The sequence below is a fragment of the Plecotus auritus genome (genome assembly GCF_963455305.1).
Source record: "Plecotus auritus genome assembly, chromosome: 5".
NCBI classification, from domain to species: domain Eukaryota; kingdom Metazoa; phylum Chordata; class Mammalia; order Chiroptera; family Vespertilionidae; genus Plecotus; species Plecotus auritus.
This window is the reverse complement of record NC_137776.1, coordinates 14681489-14701668: the sequence shown is the minus strand read 5'-3', so window position 1 is coordinate 14701668 and position 20180 is coordinate 14681489. Positions and strand designations below refer to the sequence as shown.

At 40.1% G+C, this 20180-nt stretch overlaps 1 protein-coding gene across 2 annotated transcripts in view; it reads right to left on the bottom strand.

The window, feature by feature from the left end:
- The window catches only part of ADAM23 (ADAM metallopeptidase domain 23), a 154931-nt gene that overhangs the window by 32780 nt on the left and 101971 nt on the right, over nucleotides 1–20180 (bottom strand). For both annotated transcript variants that reach the window (XM_080667498.1, XM_080667499.1), the window contains exons 11-18: nucleotides 19306–19469; nucleotides 17763–17847; nucleotides 16765–16855; nucleotides 14430–14478; nucleotides 12159–12258; nucleotides 8174–8245; nucleotides 7475–7564; nucleotides 6338–6418 (exon numbers count right to left, since the gene is read on the bottom strand). In XM_080667498.1, the coding sequence (XP_080523624.1) occupies nucleotides 6338–6418; nucleotides 7475–7564; nucleotides 8174–8245; nucleotides 12159–12258; nucleotides 14430–14478; nucleotides 16765–16855; nucleotides 17763–17847; nucleotides 19306–19469 (732 nt within the window). The remainder of the gene's footprint in view (nucleotides 1–6337; nucleotides 6419–7474; nucleotides 7565–8173; nucleotides 8246–12158; nucleotides 12259–14429; nucleotides 14479–16764; nucleotides 16856–17762; nucleotides 17848–19305; nucleotides 19470–20180) is intronic.

The following is a 20180-nucleotide window of genomic DNA, read 5'->3' as shown; positions in this document are numbered from 1 at the left end:
AAAAAATATATGACTAACTCCTTAAGTAGATTATCCAAATTAATTCTCCCATTATTGGTAAAAATAAATAAATGAGGTCCACGCAGTGGGTGCTTTTTTGTTTCTCTGTTTTCCACGAAGTATACTAGAATAATAACTTACATTCACTTGCCTACAGAGTGAAAAGTAGAAGGGATTAAAATGGACAATGACAGGATATGAGTCATCTTGTGATGTAGGAGTGGACACATTCAGGAACTAATTTACAGACTGGCTCAGCTCTGTGAAAAATGTCAAATCTATATCTGACACCCACGACGCTCACCTCGAGGCCACATTATTAAAAAAGAAAAAAAATACCCTGCCTTTCAGCTCAGTGTAAGTGACGAATCTCCATTACATTTCTGACCTCTTGAACCACAGCCCTGTTACTAGAACAATCCTGATGTGATGGAAATTTCTTTTTTCAGGTCTATCTATCAAATAATTATTTTAAAGTACACTTCATTTTTCACCCCAAATTACCCTGAATACATTAAGTTGAAGTGTTTACCACATGTAAGAGAGATAAAAAAAAAAATTCAATTCAAAGTCTCCACCACAGTGTTCAAAGCAAATATGAAAAGGAAAAAGAAAAAATACACAGGTGTGGCAAGTCAGTAAGAAACACAGCAGTATGCACCAAGACCTCCCTCGGTTTTCTGTCACCTCCTCAGTAAAGGACAGTCGCACTCTTTCAATTATTCAGGTCTCAAATAATTGGAGGCATCCTCTACTTCTCTTTTTCTAGTCCGTCAAAAAATCCCAATACCCTACCTTCAAAATGTCATTACTGCCTGACCACTTTTCTCCATCTCCACTGGAAACGCCTGGTCCAAGCCTTCACCATCTCTCACTTGGATTATGCAACAGTCTCCAACCGATTCCCCTGCTTCCACCCCCTTCGCCTTGTAGTCTATACAGCTACCAGAGTGTCCCTTTAAAAAACGTGAACCAGACCGTGTCACCTCTCTGCTCAGTGGCTTCCCAACTTACTCATGGCTTTCCAAGTTCAGCACGATCTGCTCCAATACTGCCCTGACCCCATCCTCTCCCTGACCTCATTCCTACTCTCTGCCATGACTGATCTGACTCCACGTGACGGTGCCGGGCATCCTGCCACCCTGTGGCCTTTGCCCTGGCTGCTCCTTTCATTGCCCACCCACCCCCGCCCCCGATTTCTGCATGGCTTGCTCCTTCATCTTCTTTAGGGCTTTGCTCAAGTATCAGCTTCTCAGAGAAGCCTTCCCTGATCATGCTCTTCAGAACTGTAGCCCCTCCCAGGCTGGCATTCTCTGCTCCCCATTCCCTCTTTTGTTTTGTTTTTCTTCTCCATCATGCTTATTAGCAACTGACTATTCATATACAGCAGGTCCTCGAATAACGTCATTTTGTCATAACATTGATGAGAAAGAAAAATAAAAACGGATTCCCAGGCAGGGCCACTGTCTGTGGAGTTAGCAGGTTCTGCCCGTGTCTGCATGCGTTTTCTCCAGGGACACCGGTTTCTTCCCACATCCCAAAGATGTGCACCTGGGTGATTGGCCGAAGTGTCCCAGTGTGAGTGAGCGTGGGTGGGTGTGAGTGCACCCCACAGGGGAGGGTGTCCTGCCCAGAAGAGTTCCCACTTTGGACGACCAGGGTTGGGACAGGCTCCAGGCAACCATGACCCTGAACTGCAATAAGTGGGTTGGAAAAGAATGGTCTTATTTTTGTTCATCCTTCTTAAATATCTGTATAGCTCACATTTATTTTAATGTTTAATATAAGAAGTGTTGTGGGTCCTTAAAAGTTTGGTGATGTCTCTGTGACAAGAAAAGGGCCATAGGAACTTAGCTCTTGTTCATATCAATTAGCCTCTGGTACACTTGGTTGTTAGATGTCCTTACACTTAAGATCACAGTTTCCAAGAACCTATGGACGACATTAGGTAAGGACCTACTGTATTTTACTTATTTGTATGTCTATTGTCCTATCCTAATGAGAGCTCCATGCAGACACAGATTTTGTGTTCCCTGCTGCCTCCCCCGGTGCCTAGAACAAAACTGGGCTCAATTATTATTGAGTAGATGCTCTATCACTATTGGCTGACTGGGAAAATAAATAGAACAGCCATACAGATACAATTAAGTTATTCTATTCTGTACATATCAAGCTGTTTGTCGAGTTCACTACAGAAAGCTAACAGAACTAATTTAGAATTGCTAAGAAGCAGTAACTTACTAAGGAACACGTTGAGATCAAGTGGTTGGATTCTACATCTTTCTACAGATTATCTGACTCTTATATAAGCTTTTATTCACCACAGCTTTTCATTCAACCTGATGGTGACTATTCAAAGGATATAATTACCAGCCCCCAAACCTGGCATACTGGGCCAACTACACAAAAATCAGAGATCCCTGTGGTCTCTTTCGTTCATCCAAATCCACTCAAAACACAGTCATTATCGTATTAATCAACTAACATTAATTATTCACTTACTTCAAGACAAATACAACCACGCTGAGCAAAAATGAAAAAGAAATGCTGCTACCATAATAGGCACATCAGGGTCTAAAATTAATTTGTCATATTTGTGATGTTTCAATAGGAAAGAACTCACAGAATTCTTTACTAATGAAAAAAAAAAGCTTTACTTCACCTAATTATAAGCTGTCATAGCTACATGCAAGATTTCCAATCAATTTATGTTCAGTTTAAGCTAATAAAAAGCCAGTTGCTTATCGTTGAAACATTTAACAAGGGAAATTATGGAATGTTTTATGGTCTCTGGAGACATTTAAAGCAGAAGAACCATAAATCTGTATACTTTATGCTGCCCATGCAGTAATATGCTTTTGGTACATTTTGGTCTCCAAAGGCCATGCCAGCCCCCACCTTTATGCTGTACAAGAGGGTTCACTTGAGGCAGACTTCAACAGTACAATAGCAGTTAAATGGGCTTATTTTAAATTGTGTTCTACTACCCATTTAGATGGCATACTTCATGGTGCTAAGAAAAAAACATTTCCCACATCTTCCTAAAACATATTTGTCATATCATCCAGTATTGTTTGCCAAAGAGTTCTCTCAGAATTGTTTATTCTGTTATAAATTTTGAACTTAAAAAGCAGCTCAGGCCTTGGCTGGGTGCTCCGTTGGTTGGAGCATCTTTCTGATACACCAAGGTTGAGGACTTGATCCCCAGCCAGGGCACATACAAGAATCAATCAATGAATGCATAAGTAAGTAGAATAACAAATCGGTCTTTCTTTCTCTTCCTCTCTCTCTCTAAACCCAATAAATAAATAAAAATAAAAGTAGCTCAAAGGTATCAGTTAATGCTAATATCAAAATTAAGCAAAAACATACTATGAGATAAAAGAGATAAAGTCATAATGTTGCCAATAATACTCATTCTCAGAGATGCAGAAATTCTCAGAGGTCACAATTTCTTAATCATTATTAAGATCAATTAAATTTAAAGTTTGCTGCCTCTTACAAAGCCAAAGAATTTGAGGGCATTTAACTCCTTTCCCGCCAATGATCTATTTCAGGTTCATTCGGGTCATATAAAGAAATTACTACTAACAGAACCTGTTATTCTAATATGCCACTGAGAAATTAACAGTACTTAACAGTATAGCTTTTACCTTAGATAAATGAGATTAAAAATCACATTTTAAAAAATTTAGACAATAAAATATTCAGTTGAACACAGAGCCCTTATTATAAAAGCCTTATTTCTGGTAAATTCTATGGCAATTCAGGAGTTAAAGGTTGAAATGGAAAAAACAAACTTCTAAAAGAGCTGAATACACAGACCCAAAACAATATATGATGGGTATAAAAATAGTATTATCCTACAAAACTAAAAATATAACTCAGTGAAACAGTAATTCAGGAATGTCAGTATACTTGTCATGAAACAGAGTCCACAATTCTTATATTTTGCCACTATATTGTAAGAAAATTCCAAAGAATCTGATTTACATACTTAAATATAAGAAAGAGATGCAGCCCGGCCAGCCTGGCTCAGTGGTTGAGTGTTGATCTATGAACCAGGAGGTTACGGTTCAATTCCAGGTCAGAGCATATGCCTGGGTTTGGGGCTCGATCCCCAGTGTGGGGCAGGCAGGAGGCAGCCAAACAATGTTTCTCTCTCATCATTGATGTTTCTGTCTCTCTGTCCCTCTCCCTTCCTCTCTGAAATCAATAAAAATATATAAGGGGATAAAAAGAGATGCACAGGAAAATCATAAAAGAACAGCCTGAACACATTTCAAGTGTACCATATCCCTTACAAGGGTCCACTTGGATGGAGTCTCATGATATACACTGAGTGGCCAGATTATTATGATCTCTGAACGCATAATAATCTGGCCACTCAGTGTGTGTGTGTGTGTGTGTGTGTGTGTGTGTATTAGAGGCCCAGTGCGTGAATTCGTGCATGGGTGGGGTCCGGCCAGCCTGGCTAGGGGGAGGGGACATGGGCGGTTGGCCAGCCTGCCTGCTGGTCGAACTCCTGGTTGAGGGGACAATTTGCATATTAGCCTTTTATTATATAGGATATACACGGAGTGGCCAGATTATTTGCATTCAGAGATCATAATAATCTGGCCACTCAGTGTATATCGAGAACTTTCAAAGAGGTTGATTAGGAACCTCTGTTTCCCTCTCCTCCCGTCCTTCCAGTGAAGGAAATTCAGTGTAACTCCAACCACTCTCTGCTCTTTATTCACTTCTTCCCCAGCAGGTAGAGTGGTTGACTGCTTGATAAACTTGGGAGGAATAATTGGGCATTCTGGCTCAGTTCTGCCATTCTCTCTTGCCTACTCACATAAATCACACTCTCTCTACGTGACATGCAGGGCAAGGCCAGGCTCTGCAGGGAGAGGCCACTCCAGACCCAATTTTGTCAATTACCTGTTCTACAGCCTGAACCTGGGATCTCTAAAGAGGCCATTCAGCCTCACACTAAGCTATGACTTTTATCTTGGCCATTTTCAATTATAAAAATGATATTCTGGCCTCCATCTGTACTCTATTTATTGGTAGCTCCTTGGATAGCACAAAACCTGGCAACAGGTAACTCTACTCCTAGAAACTTACCCTAATTAGCGAACTCCCAACAAGAAAACAGTCTTAAAAATGCATAAAGGGATTCACTGTCATATTAATTCTAATTCTAAAAAGTTGCCAAAAATCTAAATATCCACCACTGGATACAGAAACCAACTAATACAGATGACTGACTCTCATGCAATCGTAAAAAGGATTTTTATGTAATAAATGTGTCATGGTATGGGAAAATGCTTTTAAGGGATGTCAGAATGAATACGAAGGGCCAGTGAAATCTAGAGTTCTTACCAAGTTCCTACCTGTCCCGATTCCTCGCTTCCTCTCTGAATGTTCCCTTGAGTCTCCTCTCTTTCATTCCATTTCTTGAAGAAGCCAACCTCCTGTACTTGCTGCTTTCTGCCAAGCTCCTGATTAGCTGTTTCCACTTAAATGCCTACTCCTCCAAGAAAATACACCCGACCACGCCACCTGAAACCCCCACTCCATCGGTTTTTGCACATCGCCTTATTTTATGCTTAGCTTTTATCACCCTATGGCATTTTTGTTCACTCATTTGCCTTTCTCCACCCAGCAGAATGTAAGTTCCAGAAGAGCAAGCACTGTCCATCGGGATCCCTATCACATCCCAGCTTTTATAGCAGTGCTCGCCATACAGTAGGTGATCAAAAAACGTCCATATGAATGACAAATAAAGACTTGAAATAACATGACATAAATGTTTAAAAGCATACAAATTACATAAAGAAGGAATGTTACAAGTCAGCATTAATTATATGTTATAATAATTTTAATGGGAGAAGATCGTGCCAAAGCACATCAGCCATGCCACCAGACAGTTGCAGAGCGGAGAGGGCAGGATTCCTGCTCTCAGTCCCACTTCACCCAGAGCAGTGCTGCTTGCTTCCTGCTTTCTATCTTGGGCTCCCACACAAAATTTTGTTTAAAGAAAAAAAAGGGTTTTGTGGCTTAAAAATGTTTGTAAACAGTACATTAGTGCTTCATTAGTGGTTTAGATGTGGGGACCAAGAAAGAAGAATCAATTAGTTGGGTATAAACCATATAAAGGGAACTAATTATGAAAAGGAAACTTGGAAGAAAAAGAGATTCCTAAAATAAAGGCAGGCTGGATAACTACTAGAAAACAAAACAAAAAAACAAAGGAGCCAAAGCATATTCACATATGTAATCCAGATGGAAAGCTTTAAAACGTGCATTTACAAGTAAAATGTATTACCTAAACCTCAGTTTGCCATACCTGGCCAGAGTCCCCAGTACAATACTCGGTAATATCACACCCGTTCACAGCATCCCGACATTCATATCCTCTTGGCTGAAACTGCAAATTGAAAACCAATGTTAGGAGCTAGTACTAATTAATCTTTCTTAGAGTTAGCATTCTGATGTTCACCAGTAATTCTGATACTCTCTTGCAACCATCGCCAAACTCTTTGTATGAATTAGCAAGATAGTTGCAGAATGAGGGCAAGGCCCAGTTCTCACTCTTTGTAGTAAATGTGAATCATTAACCAAGACTGTAAATGTTTGGATTTCAAAACCCACTGTCTCGGAGTATTATTTTTAAAAGACGATGTAATGGCAATTATGTAAAGAAGAAACACTGGTGTGGCTAGAGACAAAAGAGTGACAAAACACTAAAATACAAACATTTAAGATTTCTCTGGAGGTTTATGTACCCATCCAATGTTTACTAATTAACTTTATGAACTTGGATGTTAATCTTGCTTTAACTAAATGTATACAATCAAATGTCAATGGTTTCTTTCAGTAACACCAGTGGATGCCTACTGTATACAAGGCATTTGGTTGGTCTGATTGGGGATAAGTAAAAGATTAAGGAATTACCTGCAAGCAACGTATCACCTGGTAGGGCACATAAGGTGAGTATAAACTAAGCTGGAATATTCTAGAATACCATATGTATAATACCCATTGATATTGAATAAAATAATCAAATTGTGTAATTTTATAGGTAAAAGGAATATTAGAGGTTTTTGTAGGTGAGAAAAGGTAAGAATTTTTTAATGACTTTTTAAAAATTAATTGATCTCTATAGGTAGAAGTAACTATGTGTCTACACACATATAGACATTCAGTCATACATGACTTCCTTATCAAGTTTTTTTGCCTTGACAGGGGATTTAAAAAGCCAAATGTAAAACTATGAGCACGTAGCTTTTATGCTCAGAGTCTAAAATAAAAAGACCACAGGGATTGTCCCTCTTCTATTCAACCATTTAACCTGGTTTTCATCTGCGTTAACAGGACAACTCTTAATGTTTATTTCAGAAGGGCTCCATTTTTTAAATGTATACATTGAGATATTTGGCCCATATGTCAATGAAAAGAAAGACGAAGCTGTCAGGAAACTCACCAGACATGAGGTATTGTTGCAGCAGGGCCCATCGCTGCAGTGGGCCCCATTGGAGAGAGAGCACTTCTTACAGCACAATCCATAGCATTCCTAGAAAAAGCACTTCGGTGAGTAAGTCAGGACGCTTCCCCACTGGTCCATTCAACATGCTCTCCACGTATGACTTACGCATAATCCAGATGAGGGGATTCATACAATAGTAAGCAAATACTTCAGGAAAGAATTAATCACTTGGACAATGACAGATTCCTTCCTGCCCTGTTTCTCAACAAAGCATGATCTTCTATGAAAGGGCTTCTCTACCAAAATGTCACCTTATTCCTTAGCAGGCATCCCACCCTTGGCTAGCTCTATTACATTCTTAATACTCAATCTAGTTTTATAAAGACAAAAATAATACACAACACAGAAAGACTGTTTTGTGATTTGGTAAAACTTGTCTGGGATAACTGTGAGCTATGAATTTTTAAGAGGTAGGGAATTTGATTAGAAGGATCCATGAGGTTTTCTCAGACAGGGCCATAAGGACATGATTAATTCTAATGCTGTGTCTGAGCTGGGATTAAGCATTGATGAGCGAGATCAGAAAGAAAGGCAGCGAGACCACAGTGAATGATATTGCAGGCGTCTCACTAATGCTATTCGTGTTTGCTCTGCGTAGGTGCTGTGCTGAAGGTAAAAAAGAACTCTTATACCTACCACATGGAAACCACAATCACATTCCTCCCCAGCTTCTACGTATCCGTTTCCACATTCTGTGGGCTCAAATAGCTGAGGGCCATTAGGGAGAGAAAGGAAAAACATTTTAATTTATCACAGAAAATCAGCACACCAATCAGGCCACATATATGGCCCTTCAATCAGCTATCCTGTGATATTCTTTTTGTGATCTGTTGCAATGGCATCTTATAAATGATGTCTGTGTGGGAAATATTGTTCACTTACTAATAACACTTATAAAACCCATGTTAATGATTCATATTTACTACAAAGAGTGAGAACTGGGCCTTGCCCAGCTCATTCTGCAACGATCTTGCTAATTCATACAAAGAGTTTGGCGATGGTTGCAAGAGAGTATTTTTTTAAAATATATTTTTATTGATTTCAGAGAGGAAGGGAGAGGGAGAGAGAGAGAGAAACATCAATGATGAGAGAGAATCATTGATCGGCTGCCTCCTGCACACCCCTTACTGGGGATCAACCCCACGACCTGGGCACTGGGGACCTTCAGTCTGCAGACTGAGAAAACCAGTAGGGCTAAAACCCACGTTTTAAATGGGGCAATATCTCTTGGAGGGTTCTATGGTGGTGGGCTCCAGAGGTGACCTCCATCATCCCAGTTACTTTTTAAGGAGATAAGCTGTCAATAAGAATGGACCAATTCTCATATTTGCTAATGGAGCTAAGGTGCACTGCTAATAAGGCTCATATATCTAATTTGCTGACTTATCGCAAGCCAGCTTAGAAGACATCAAAATTGTCAAAAAGATAAAAATATTTCAGTCCAGCCAAATGTGATATATACAATCAAGTAAATACAAAGAAGCTTAGAAAAAAATGTGGCTAGAAATCCACTCCCATCATTCTCATTGAAAATAAATCCATACTGCCTGAAGCATATTAAGTACATATGCAGACATATACATGGATGTACAGAAATCTCTCGGTCCTTCCAGGAGCAATGGAAGAGTCAAATGTCTACAATAAACCATCCTCTGATGCTGTGAACTTGCTCACCAGATAAACACTATTGCCGCCAATTGTGGAAGCAGTTGATTGTTTATGGGAACCATTCCTATTTCCCTTAACCTGGGCAAGATTCCTCTGTGCATGTCCAGCACACCCCAACCCAATTCTCCGAGCCATGAGTAGGAGAGGGAGAAAGAGACTCCTTCCCCACCAACATCACATACCCAAGCCAGGGTTGGCTCCCACTGAGTCCACCTGAGGAAGAGCTGATCCCCCTTCCACTTCCAGGAAGGAGAACTATTTTAAGAAACAAGGAAGGTTTCCAGGAGACTTGGTGGGACTCCCCAGTGGGCAAGTCCAATGAATGAAATCAACAGTCCTAATGCCGGCGGTATTTTGATCAGCAAGCAGGAGAAAATGGACAAAGGAAGGGCAGACCGGAACATGTAACCTTAGGACTCTCCTCTTGAGACAGGTCACTGTGGCACACCACATGGAAAACAGGGCCTTGGGAAGGTCCCCACAGCACGACAAAGATGCACATTCGTCATGTAAAAACACAGAAAACGTGCATCCATACGTTCACTGACTGAAAACATTTGAAAAAAAGTCAGTTCTTTGTTACATACATACAAACTCACTGGAATCCAAAGGGGCTTTTGTTTTTTGTTTTGTGTGTGTTTTTTTTTTTAAATATATTTTATTGATTTTTTACAGAAAGGAAGGGAGAGGGAGAGAGAGTTAGAAACATCGATCAGCTGCCTCCTGCACACCCCTCACCAGGGATGTGCCTGCAACCAAGGTACATGCCCTTGACCGGAATCGAACCTGGGACTCTTGAGTCTGCAGGCTGACGCTCTATCCACTGAGCCGAACCAGTCAGGGCCAAAGGGGCTTTTTAAAAAACATGCTAATATGCTGTTTTAAAAGAAAAACAATTTCATATTTACTAACTTTTAAAATTAAAGGTAGAGGGTTACTTTTATTTAGCTTCCAGCTTATTGGAATCATTTTCTTTCCACTCACAGGCAATGTCAGACATCTAGTGATGGATCCTTATACACACACACTCGAAATCTTAACCTTTCCCAACAACTCAGTGTTGTTGCCTCACGTGTGATGCTTATAATTAGTTGGTGAGCTGCTAGGCAGGTAAAATGGGCCGCGTGCATTGCATTCAAAATACCAGTTGCTCACATTAATTCATCATTACTCATTGCATCCATTTTATACACTCTGGAGTTGTCAGGTTTCTGTTGCATTGAGATGAATGTCATAAAAGGCAGGCAGCCAAGTTTTAATGATGCAAGTTCACTTTAAAATTCCTATTTCTTTTTCTGCAGCCGTACTGAGATTCTATACAAATGTCAGGCATCAAACTACCATGCCCTGGCTATAGCAGTATCACTTAATTATGGGGATAGGAATAAATTATTCTGTCAGCTACCCACATTAGTACTGATTTTTTAAAAAGGCTAACATGATTTCACTGCTCTCTCAATTTGCAAAGTGTTAAACACTTTGTATAGCAATGGACTTGTTTTGACTTAAAGGAAATATGAAATGTGCAATGTTAGAATGTCTATACCATCTGCTAATTAGCACCAACCCTGACTTTTTGTCTGTTGAGCAACTTCTTCTAAACATATTACTATAGGTCTGTAGTCCCATACCAAAAGCTTTATATCTAGTGAATTTGAGGATTCTGGCTTTTCTGGATTTTAGAAAAGTATGATGCATTTACCATGTTCCATGTAATAACCCTGAGGAGCCTGGTAGATGCCCTATAATCAAACACATTAATATTCCCACAGTAAGACTTACAAATATTCACACTATGAAGGATAAACATTTTCAGTTCAGGACAAGTGTCACTGTCTATTGTGTCTTCTGAAAACTCATAAAAAACACTTCCAATTTTCAGAGCTTTTGAATGAAGGAATTTGTGGATAAGGGATTATGACACTGTATATATGAACTTCAATGAAATGTCAATTGACAGTGTGGACCTTCCCAAGAAAAGAGACTGTATAATATAAATACATACATGTGTTAATGGGATCCATAAATACTTGGCCCATTTTTTTTTGGCTCTCTGATATTAGAAATGCTTCTTTTCTGGGAGAATAGACTATGAGAGGAAGGAAGGGAGGGAGGGAGGGAGAGAGAGAGAGGAAGAAAGGCCTGGCTGGTGTAGTTCAGTGGTTGAGCACTGACCCATGAACCAAGAGGTCTGTGGTTTGATTCCCGGTTAGGGCCCTTGACCTGACCCCAATCGAGGGCTGTACAGGAGGCAGCCAATCAATGTGTCTCTCTCATTGATGTTTCTGTCTCTCTATCCCTCTCCCTTCATCTCTCTGAAGATCAATAAAAATATATTTTTTAAAAAAAGATAGGATGGATGGAAGGAGAGAGGGAGGAGAGGAGGGGAGGGGAGGGAAGGGGCAGGGAGGAGAGGAGGAGGGGAGGGGAAGGGAAGGGAAGGGAAGGGAAGGGAAGGGAAGGGAAGGGAAGGGAAGGGAAGGGAAGGGAAGGGAAGGGAAAAAGAAAAGGGGGGAGGGTGAAGACATTAGTTATACCCCTAGAGAGAATGTTAAGGGCAATTGGAATTTTTGTCAGAGAAATGAGTTAAAGCAATATATCTTAATGTAACCCACTATTTCTTAGCAGCAGGGTAAAAACCCTAACATGAAATTTCAGATATATTTTAATTAAAAGACTGTTTGGGGGAGAGGGTTGGGAGAGAGTGCAGCAGCTAGCACTAAAAAACAGATTCAGAACAGTAAAACTATAGTTCATTTAAACAGGTCTCAGTCTTCAACATGAGAAAGCCTTTGGTAACTAAATATTAACCTATTGACAACAACCCTGCTTTCCAAGACAAGTATCTGATACTTGGCACTGTTCCATTGAGAGAGAGAGAGAGAGAGAGAGAGAGAGAGAGAGAGAGAGAGAGAGAAGGGAGAGAGAGAAATACACTTCCTAAGTTACTAACCTTTGTTGGCCTGTTGAAAAGGCAGGCTCCACCCCCTCTCTGTAAAAAGTCTCTATATTCCAAAATGCTGCACTTTGAGAATTTTCTGGAATGGGATACCCTGAGGAAATAAAGAATCAACTATGTAAAAAATAAGTCATAGGAGAAGAAAATTAAAACCCTGGATTTAGAACAAAACATTCTCTCTGGACTCAGATGATTCTACACAAATTTTGACAAGGTACTTGTGTTCAAATCAGCGAAGAAGTATGTGTGATCGAGTTTATAAAAATAACCTGGGGCTAGGTGACAACCTCCTCAGCATCCAAGCTTTTTCATGCCTGGCCTTCCAAGAGTTTTTGAAAAGCTCGTCACAAAATTTCTTCATTAAGTCTGCATTTTAAAATGTGGTCATTTTTATTTGTTCTGTCTCAGTAAAGGTAGGCACTTTTTTTTGCCTCTGTCCTGAATAAACAGACCTCAGGAACCCACTGGATTGTTTTTTTATTTTGAGGAGGGAGTTGTAAGGGTCAATTTATTAATGATTACGTAATGCAAGCTTTAGCAAAACAATTCTGGTAAACAAGAAAACCCTAAAAGGATGTGTTAGACCATATATATCTGTGTGTATATGCATTTATGCCTTTAGTGTACATACACACAATACAAACAGAATTAGGGTAAGCTCCTGTGAATAATAGCTCCCTGTTCTCAATCACAAATACTATTATTGGGTGACATTCATGATTTAGTAGGATTACAATATGAGCTTCTCTATGATTTGATTAATCAAATTATTATCTCTATGTCAGTCAGTGCAGAGGGGAATGTTATACACATAGTCAAGGTTAAGCTAAATCATGCACATTAATTCCTTGAGCATATTTGTAATAGTACTTGATTTGAAATTTGAAAGGCCACTTATGCCAGGAGGTAATCCAATAATTCTCTGTATCCTGATATATGAGGGCAGTGTATGGAAGAAGGTGAAATCTGCCATTGTTGACAGTGATCTCTTACAAGAACTGCACAGAAATGTGTACTTGAAAAAATACATATTAATGTTACTTTTATCATCTCCTATATGTAGTCTCCAAAAATTCATTTAAAGGGGATCAAATACATGGTGATGGAAGATGATTTGACTTTGGATGGTGGGCACACAATGCAATATGAAGATCATATATCATAAAAATTTATACTTGAAACCTATATAATCTTATTAACAAATATCACCCCAATAAATTTAATAAAAAGAAAAAAGTCATTTTGAAATTGGGAGTTTAGATACCTACCTCTACAATATTATAAGCAGTGTTACTTCCCTATAGCAGTCCTCCAAAAAGCCTGCTTAAGCCATAATATTACTAAAATATGGTTCAACAGCAAGGGGACCATGCAGTTTCTGTGTTCTAAAATAGCAGGCAGAATGGCTGACTCTCTCTGCAAACCCTCATGCTCACACTCCTGTTTGTCCTATGAGCTGAAGTCCTGGTGGAAGAATAAGAAAGGGACTCTGTCCAAGCAGCTCAGGTTTCTGGCAACTGGGGCTCTTAGGGATGGGGGTAGCACTGGAAATGGCCTATGTGTTGAACAGATGTTGGGAATGGGGCCAAGAAGTAGGAGAGGCACCAGGGTGAGAAACCGCTCCCATCTATAAGGAGAAGGTTCTAGCTTAGAGGGCCTTGGGACAGAGGTTCCCATGGGCGAAGGGTCCCTGGGAAAGAGAGCAATGTTTCCAGGCCTTGGTGCACAGAGGCAATGGAAGCTCGGGGGCAGAGAGGAGGTAGGTGAGGAAATGTTCAAATGTCTATCAGAAGACTACCTAATTTAGACACGACCTGTCTTAATAAAAAAAAAAATTATTGATTATATAAGCAGTATAGTACAATTTTTATTACAGCAACATATCTATTGGTGAGTTCCTTAAGAAATAAATTGATGACTAAATTGATTTTCACTGACTGCCTCAGGTAGACAACTAGCTTTTATTCTAAGTGTACTAAAAAATTAATATCTCTATTAAACTTAGAAGCATTTAATGCTGTGCTATCTTTAAGGGTTACTAGACGTAGAAGTAGTTACTATGTCTTACACTTATCATCAACTTTAAATAAAAAATTAAAATATAAAGTAAATTAGTCCTTTCATTTTTAAAATATCAGATAATTAATTATTGAATTTATACTAAGTGCTTAGCCTAAAAGACCAGTACCGAGAGATTGTGTATCTAATTATATGCAGCAATTTCAGTGAAAGACATTCATCAAACGCACGTATATGAAAATTTACCCTGTTTCCTCCATTATGCAGCCTCCCCAGGATTCTGTGCAGTCACATTCTAGTCCAAGGAAACAAAGCAACAGAAGAAAGGAGAAACAACAAAAGTCACATCTGTCATTTGCAGTACAGCTCTTCAATAATTTCTTAATTCTAATTCCACTCATAGGTACAGACAGTGACGTCTCACAGAGCAAAATCGACTTCCTTTAAATCAATATGTCTTCATTCTTTCCAGAAGTAAAGGTCACCTCCTAACAGCCGGCAAGAAATACAATTGTGCCTCTCCTCATTATTGTAACTCAGAGAACTCAATTAAAGTCTTAGTTCCAATGTTTAATGAAAAGTACCCTGGTCTGGACAACAGAAAGCCTGCGTTGTGGTCCAAGTTCTCCTTGGTGAAAGGGTCCCCTAGGGAAGCGACTTAGCATGTCTTGGGGTTCAGTGTTTCCATCTCTAAAATGGAGAAGGTGTCTCTCTGCTTAGACACCAGGGTGGTCCTGGGCCTCACTTGACGTGGTAACCTGTGTGCTCTCCGCCCACTGTACTGCTCAACGGCACAAATGCAATGAGCCATCATCGCCGTCCTGCTCCCAGAACATACTGGAAGTTAAAGAGTCCAATTTGCTACGGTCAGAACAAGGATCGGCCAGAGACTTGAAGAACACTAGGCTAAAAGGTTTGGTAAAAGAGAGCAATCTAAAATAGACTTGTAAATAATCATTTAAATTAAATAACAATCATTAACATAGATAACAAAGATTGACATACTGATTTTGTGACGGGCTATTCTTGTCACTTTTTCCTATTCTCTTTTCTATCATAATTTTAAAGAAAGACTTACAAATTGATTTTTTTTATAATTAAAAGCTCAGAACTAATAATTACCTAGCTAAACAAACAATTCACAAAGGAATTAAGAATTTTAGGAAGGAAGGAACTATGCCAAGCATTAATGAACACTATTTCTCACCCTATCCCATCATGCTACTCAGTAACACCTCTCAGCTGACCCCAGCACTGGCCTCTTCCCGGCTTCAGGGTTTTCAAATAAGGTGGTAAACCTGGTCCTACTCCTTTCTGGTTTTAAGGCATCTAAGCCAGCTGATAAACCTCCTTTAGTGTGTACTGTTTTCTTGGGAAAGCAAATACTCTGAGCAAGATGTTGATAAATGAAAGTCTGTGGAGATAAGTGCCACTAGACTTAACATATCCATAATGTGATGCCCATAAAGAGTATCGAGAAGCTCTTGGATATTTACCTCAAGTTTCCATAATACTATGCATTAAGGACAATTATTTGATAGTAGTCAAAAAGTATAAAATGTAAATGTTAAGGTACATTTCCATTCTTTCCTTCTTTGGGGAGGTTGGGGAGTGGGAATATTTAGGCCTGGTGACTGATATTCTCACAGGGGAAGGAAACTTCCATTTCATTCCAAATTAAGAGAATAATTTGAGCGAACACCTTGGCCTTTCCTTCCACGGGATTGCATTATGTGAGTCCTAGGCACTTTTGCCTTCTATCACAAAATGTATTAGAAATTATATTTTACTACTGTGTTGGTATAAAGAGGAATATAATCCACATTGGATTTTATTCTGATTTTTTAAGAAATTGAAATTTTTCATGGACCCCTAACACTACTGTGGGCCTTAGACACTTTGTCACTGGAAACTCAGGTCTGCCTTTCCTTCCACCTCTCGTCTGATCAATGACCAGAGGAACACCCCCCAGTCATTGGCTGCATTTTCCTACTGGCTGGGATCTGTGGCTCTGTCTGCACACCTCTCAGCCCTGCCTGCCCACTAGAGTATATCCTCTACCACCTGCCCCCATGCTCACAAGGCCCTGGACCAGGGTCCTGTCCAGGAGGCTTCTTCTCTATCGTTTCTTGCTAGGACTGGTGGATGAGTTTAATTAGAGGTAGGTAGGGGGTAAGTTGAGTTTGAGCTCATTTTTGACTCTAGATCTAAGCTATTTCCTGATCCACTTGTACTCTTATTAAACTAGTGAAGGAGCCCCCTCCCTAGGGCATCGTGTATCTATATACTCAGGTGGTTAGGACCCAAAGGGTGAGGTGACACCACCCCAACACTCCACAGTATGAGAACGCTGATCACACTCTGAGAAAGTGAGTATGTTTTTAGGGACTTTGGAAAAAAAGACATTTCTACAACCCAAACATAATAAGAATTACCTTAAGTTGCTCATCTTATCATTGTTTTAGAGGAAGGAGATACACTGCAATTAAACTACAATGACTTAGAAAAGAAAAATATGTATTTGTTAACTGGTCATGCATTACACAGACATGCAAATGAGTAAGAAGGTCGGTGTACATACTTGGCTTTCTGCTAGAAGGTTCCCATTGGATTCCAAGGTTTTGAGCCAGGCTCTGCGATAATACTTGTGCCACTGCCATTGGAAGACCATACTGTTTTTCAGAGTTGAAAGTGTGTGGGAAACATTTGAGAGAGTGCACAAAACTAGTTATTATTTCTTCATCATCACCATGTAACATCTCAGTTACCTAAGTAGAGCCTCCCAGCATCAGAAAGCAGCATCTGCTCCTTTATCACCCCTTCCCGGCAACTGGGCCCAGGAAGCAGAAAGCCTGTTACTACATGGCACCTCTCCAAACTCGATGCTCTCCTCTCACATGGTATTGTAACATACAAGTCATAAAAGGTTGTGCCCCAACTCAACTCATATCAAACCAAGAATAAGTTAAACTTCCTAGAAGTGTGTCAAGAGGACTCCACTGAAGGATGATTATGAGGATAAGCTGGAATACTCTGGTATGGATCAAGGTTTAGATACAGTTGGTTCAGCTCTTTGGGTACTATTTCCAACTGTTATCAGAATTTTCTTTACATAAATGAAGATACTGAGATTAAGGAAATAATTGCTTCAATTACTTCTACAGATAGGTAAGTAGAAGGTATAAATATAAAAAAAATTACATAGGGACAAAACAGAGATGCTGAGTAGATACAATCACAAATTCTTTTATATAAATGTGTTCAACCTAACTTGGGCAAAAGAGCATTATAATTTTCAAAAATAATTTTAAGGGATTAACAAGCTTGTAAAAATGTATCTATAGAGGCCAAAAAACCTCTTGGGCTTGTACTTGCCTGATAAATAGGAAAACTATGATTATGAAATGAAACAATACCTCTTTTCTTACAGGCCAGAGGAAGGATGTAAACTGGGCCTCTGCGGGGGCCGGCGGGGTGGGGGGTGGGGGGTGGGGGGGAGAGGAGGCAGGGGAGGGGAGGGAAGGGATCAGATCAGATGCAAAGATAAAGCTCTACTTTAAGAACACTGCCAAATTTTACCTCATTCACACCAACTCCCCTTGTGCGAGAACAGACACCTCCAAAGTAACTCAGACTGCTTCTCTTATAGTGGAATGTCACGCGCCTTAAGGAAGAAAATCAGTATTAGGAAACCAGTGTAGTGACCATCACATAAGCTCTCCCAAAACATGTCTACTCTCCTACATTGAACACCCCCAAATCATCCTCCTTCACAATAATCAAAAACTGCATTTTAAAAACACTGAAATTTAAGCTGTCATAAGAACCTTTAAATTTATGTTATGTTAATAATCTCAGCTGAGCAAATATTAACTGAGCCCCTACTAAGCATTATGTAGGAGCTCAGGATTGAAGACACAAACTCTTGATTTTCTTCCAACAGAGACTATCTAGTAGTTATACAAAATATTGCTGACTATTATAAAATGTTGATTAAAGACTGGAAGAAAAGATAGTAAACAGTAAAGGTGAGAGGAAAGGAAGAAACTTTGATTGGTTTGATGCCAGGAGAGAACCTTAGAGAACTGTCTGAAAACAGCCTCATCGTAAGTGGGGAACACCTATTACACACCGGAAAATATGGTACCTCTGTTTCTTAGTGATAGTTCAATTTTATTCAATAATTCACTTGAAAAGTCTATATTTCCTAGCCTCTCTTGCAGCTCAATATGGCCATATGAGTAAGATTTAGCAGCCCTGACCTGTGTTCCTCAGCAGTTAAAGCTTAGGCCCGCTCACCAAAGAGTCTCAGATTCGATGGCCAGTCAAGGGTTCATCCCCGGCACAGTTGGGGCACATGTGGGAGGCTACCAATTGATGTGTCTCTCTCACATGTATGTTTCTGTTTTTTCTCTCACTCTCTCTTCCTCTTCCTCCCCTCCACTCTCTCTAAAAATCAATGGAAAAAATATCGAGTGAGGATTAAAAAAAAAAATTTAACAAATGATTTCTTGGTGAAACTGATGTGTGCAAGTTTTCAGGGAATCTGCTTCAAATGAACTCACTCGGCTGGAAGGCATGCCCTCTTGCAATCCTCCAGGACCATCAATTCCTGCCCTGTAATAGAGGCTGGAGCACCAACAGCCACCTTGAATTATGAGGTGACCTTGTGGATGGAAGGTCTGAAGGTAGGGATATGCTCTGAAGGTAGAGCTAAGGACTATGGAACCAGCCTCCCAGCACCAGACAGCCTACCTCCATGCTTTTCATTTAACAGAGAGAGGAATCAACATCACTTTTTTTTTCTTCTTTTAATATATTCTTATTGATTTCAGAGAGGAAGGGAGAGGGAAAGAGAGATAGAAACATTCATGATGAGAATCACTGACCGGCCACCTCCTGGATGCCCCCTACTGGGGATCAAGCCCACAACTCAGGCATGTGCCCCCGACTGGAATCGAACCTGGGACCTTTCAGTCCGCAGGCCGATGCTCTATCCACCAAGACAAACCAGCTAGGGCTCAACATCACTCTTGTTCAAAATTGATATACTGATATAGAACTTAACTCATACAATAAAGGGATAAAGACCAATGTCAAACCAAAGATGGTGGGCACATACGAGATGAGATGCACAGCATCGGCGTGCTGCTTGATACGCTGCCGGTATTTGGAGAATTCATGGAGCATCTGCACAAGGTTGGTGGTGATGTCGATGTGATCCTTCTCAGTCCAGGTCTCCACAGCCACTAGGACAACCCTGGTATTGAGCTGCTCCTTGTAAATCTGAGGGGACACAACAGGACAGGTGCAGGAGGAAAACACTGGGTCAAGCGTGCACAATCAGTGATTCAGAGTCGGTGGGAAGATGAGAGGGGAGGGGAGAGGAGAACACGAGGTCATAATTAGCTCATCAGAGAGAATCTTCATTTCCTTTCCATTTTCCAAGAGCAAAAATAAAAATAAAAATGAACAATCACACAATTTGGCCTCTCCTATAAGACTGTTTCCATCTGAAATCAGCACAGTTAGTGGCCAGGCATCTCACTTCAGGATAGACAGGAGGGATGTCAAGATTCTAAAGCCTGGATGTAAATTCCAAATAGGGTTCAGAAAAAAAAACAACACCCTCCAAAACCTCACAGGAGGTAACAGGTTGGAACCAAATACATCAGCCCTGGGTAGTGTAGTATGACCAGTTATTCCTGCAAGACTGGAACAGATCACTAAATCCTTGGATAAGCACCAACCGCATGGCTGGCTTGCCCTTGGATGCTTTGTGAAATGAAAAGTAAAATAGCACTGGGAAAGAATCCCAAATCCGAGGCCAGAAGAGGAAAGAGCAGATTTGTATCACCATTTCACCTTCACCACAGGGTGGCATCACTCACAGCATTTCCATTGTGTCTCTCCGCTCTCTTTCTCTACTTTAGGCCCGGTAGCTAAATAACTCACATAATTAAGCAATTTCAATGAATGTTGTCATTTTGTCCTATT